Consider the following 4010-nt stretch of genomic DNA (forward strand, 5'->3'; position numbering starts at 1 on the left):
CCTTCCCAGGGCAGCAGAAGATCAACAGTGTACGTTCCATTACTGTGATCGACAACTTCTCCATAAACACCTGCCTTCAGGAACACGCAGAATGATAATGTTAATAACTGTTATCTCCTTTACACCGTCAAACAAAGGTTGGGTTATATCAACCCATCGTTGGGTCAAATATGGACAAACCCAACGGTTGGGTTTTGCTTAAGTTAATTTATAACCCAACGGTTGGGTTTGTCCTTTTTCGACCCAATGTCCATTTTTTTTTTAAGTTGAATCAGTACTCAAACCACAGAAGAACCAGTGCTTTACAGTTTGAATACTGAAAAGCTCTAGTTTGATCAATCTGAAATGCACTCAAAAACATACCTTTAAGGTCAAATTCAAAAGCTTCGCTCTGAAAAAGTCGCCTCCGTATGATTTCACGGTGTTGTTGTGGTCTCTGGCTGTGATGGTCACGCGGATCGTATCTCCCACTTTGTACGTGTCATTGAGTCCCTCAACAGAGAATGTTGTGTGGACTGGACTTGTGCTCTGATCCAGCCGAGTGATTTCTCCATCTGGACCGGGCCAGTCACAAGCCTTCCGAAGTCTATCCCACTCCTCCTGAGTGATTCCCATGTCTTGTGCTGAAATTATAGATGCGTTTTTTGGGCGAGCGGGTTTAGGACTGGGGGGATGAAATCTTCTCACTGTTGGCAATCTCCAGAAAACCTATACGAGAAATCGGGATAGAAAACACGGCAGATTTAGGCAGCTAAAAATAGCTGTTTCATAATAAAACAATTCAGTTTCCTCCAATCAACTGAAGGATCTACAGTGCCTAACCAAAGTATTTACCCCTTCATTTGTTCACTTTTTGTTATCCTGCTGTTACTCCATCCACCATAATGATGAAGCAAAAAAAGATTTGTGACAACAAATTGTGTTGTTTTAAAGCAGCTTTAGGGGAGAAAACATTTTGATACGGCTTTTGCCGAACTCGCTCTTCTACATTTTCACATCACATATCAGATCATACAGACAATGATTTTCAACGAAGTGAAAAGAAAACATTTGGAAAGAGTACATTGCATAAGTATTCAGTACTCGGTTAAAAAAGTCTTTTGGGGTATGATGTCACAAGATTTACACATTTCTGGCCATTTTCTGCTATTCTTCTCCTCAGATCCTCTCAAACTCTGCCAGGTTGGATGAGGACCATCAGTAGACAGACATTTTCAGGTTTCTACAGAGATGTTCAGTTGGGTTCAAGCCCAAGCACTGACTGGACCACTCAAGGACATTGACGGAGTTGTCCATCTTGCATTATTGTTTTAGCTGTGCGTCCTGTTGAAGAACAAATTAAGCTTCTGATATCTGTTAGCAAACGCTGTTATAAAGACACGATAAAGCTTTAAAAAATTACAAGCGGGTTATAACTGCTGTGTTTTATGTCACAGAATAAAACATGAAATTATTAGAGGTTTTGTTAACCGAGCCTTATTTTAGGCATTTAACTAGAAACCCATTAAAAAACACATTTGCTGCGTCTGAAATCACATTCAAATTCAGTGCGTACTGTCACAGTATAAGTCGGCCGGTCAAACACTACGTTCTGTATAGTATGAGTGGGTGTAGTATGAATACATTTCAGACATACTGCGTCCACCATGTTTTATGGTCATGTGACCCGTATGCTCTTTGACCTACAACGTACTAACAACAACCTATATGTGAGTGTTGATAAAAAGATCATTTAGTCACGAGAAATTCATTTATTGGCACTTATATTAAAAACAGACGTCCGCCTTAAAGTTTTCCGCTATATTTATTTGATTTACTTTTTAAATTTGACCGTTGCTCAGCTCCCGTGGCATCATGGGATAGATAAGTGTCCATCCGATCCACACTCACGAATCTCGGCGGAAGTAGTAGACCATCCGGCTCTTTCTCGCCTACTGTTTTTTGCATACTAAGGTTTCGGACATACTATCATGACTCATACTCATTTTCGCCTACTATATAGTATGGAAGTAGGAGATTTCAGACGCAGTGATTGACTTTGGGTGATGGAACAGGAAGTGCTAAAATGCAATCCAGGTTTGGAATATAAAATACATAATCTCTTCAGTTATTGCTTTTTACAAAGTTGATGTTTCAAAGCAGCTTTACAGGAAAAAGTTTCCCCAAAAATGTTTTTTTTGCTTCATCATTATGGTGTATGGATGTTATAAAAGTAAGATGAATACACTACAATACAAGGTTTATTTATATAGCACATTTAAAACTTAGTTAAGTTGTATAGTTGAACTCGTTCTTAATGTACAGGAGTTAATGTATAGGGGCTACATGAGCTCTGAATGAGCCAGCAGGAATGCATTTGAGGAAACAGCAGATTGGAAGTCAATGCTTTAGCTATAATGTAGAATGAGTTTAACGGCATTCCTCCGAGGACTGGATTTGACTGACGGCGCTCTCAAAAGTGAACGACATATGCGCTGAATTAGAGACGGTAAAAGTGAGTGGGTCCAATATCATTGCTCTTAAAAAGTGTGTCTCATTCGAAGGCTGTGTCCTCCGGAGGTCGCATTATTTATTCAATCATTGAAAAGTAAAGTATGGAACATTTAATAGTTACAATAATTATGTATTTAAAAACTTACTGGCTATTTGTTTTGCATGCTGTCGGACTAAGAAAATGTTTTAAATTACAATGTTCATGAAAGTAAATTGTTTAATAAATATTTAAGAATAAATAATGTTGTATATAAAATAGATATTGTAATAAAATGCAGATTATACGCAAGCTCTTCTTTTAAATAGTTGGTGACCATGGTTTTATTATAGCAAATGTATTACAAAGGATTTATTTACTTGAAGTAAAAGTACAAATGTACCGTTGTCTCGCTCGAGGAACCACAGTTGAACCGTGATATTTCGTGTTGGTTTAGACCAAGTGAATCTTTGTCATGCATAACATCTAAACCCTGATAGCACACATACATCTGGTTTACGTCTATTTGACGTCTGCATTTACATCTGCAAGACATCTACAACACATCGTTTGCTCATCTGCAATACGTCTCGGAGATGTCTGCTGTCAGACGTCATATAGACATCTAGAAGATGTCTGTAAGATGTTTATGATTTAGAATGGATGTACAACAGCTCTTTCTAAGATGTTTAGCAGATGTTTTTAAGCAGCAGATCTCCAGATCTTTAGCAGACGTATTACAGACGTTCAGACGTCTCCGAGACGTATTGCAGATGAGCAAACTATGTATTTAAGATGTCTTGCAGATGTAAATGCAGACGTCAAATAGACGTAAACCAGATGGATTGTGCTATCTGGGAAGTGAATCTTTAAATCCATATGTGCATGTTTAAATGATTGCGATTACATTCGGAACAAAAATTGCACCGACATAAGTCAGTTCTTTCATTTATAATGTTATACCATTTTAAACATAAATATATTTTTAAATCGATTATCGGGATTAAATATATATATATAATTAGGTGAACACTTACCAAACACGCTGAAGTAAGGAAACATGCCAGGAGAAACAGAGAAACACGTCCTAACCTGTAATCTGACATTTAACCAAAATGTAACCGCTGCAAAAACTATTTTGACCATTAATATGAATTAATACTGATGAACAACTGTTACCCAATGTCATTGATTTCCAAATGTAATTGAATCTAAGTGTGGATTGTAAGAGCATGTTTCTTGTTCCTGCACCCAATAGATGCAAATAAGGTGTTTACTTGAAATCTACCTGTGAACTGCACCCTGATGACAAGATATAAAATGGAGGCGGGGTTGCCACTGAATGTGTGAGGAACCCGTGCACGTTCTTTATCACAATATGAAAAATAAATGATCATTATTGTGGTCACAAACTTAGTCTATGGGAGCAGAAGGAACGCCACACAGACGAGGGGCCGTCTGGAAAGTGACGTTGTTGTTATAGTATTATAGTGTGGCCTATATTTACTTTCTGAAGAACATTTTGGTAACCAGTATTCTA

General features: G+C 37.7%; 1 protein-coding gene across 1 annotated transcript in view; it reads right to left on the reverse strand.

Annotated features, from left to right (window-relative positions):
* Positions 1-3712, reverse strand: part of LOC130551847 (NXPE family member 3-like) — an 8500-nt gene extending 4788 nt beyond the window's left edge. The window contains exons 1-3 of the mRNA XM_057329813.1: positions 3650-3712; positions 3508-3569; positions 364-708 (exon numbers count right to left, since the gene is read on the reverse strand). Of these exons, the coding sequence (XP_057185796.1) occupies positions 364-708; positions 3508-3569; positions 3650-3704 (462 nt within the window). The 5' untranslated portion in view covers positions 3705-3712. The remainder of the gene's footprint in view (positions 1-363; positions 709-3507; positions 3570-3649) is intronic.
* Between the last annotated feature and the right edge of the window lie 298 nt (positions 3713-4010).

This window comes from Triplophysa rosa, linkage group LG3 (genome assembly GCF_024868665.1).
Source record: "Triplophysa rosa linkage group LG3, Trosa_1v2, whole genome shotgun sequence".
NCBI lineage: Eukaryota > Metazoa > Chordata > Actinopteri > Cypriniformes > Nemacheilidae > Triplophysa > Triplophysa rosa.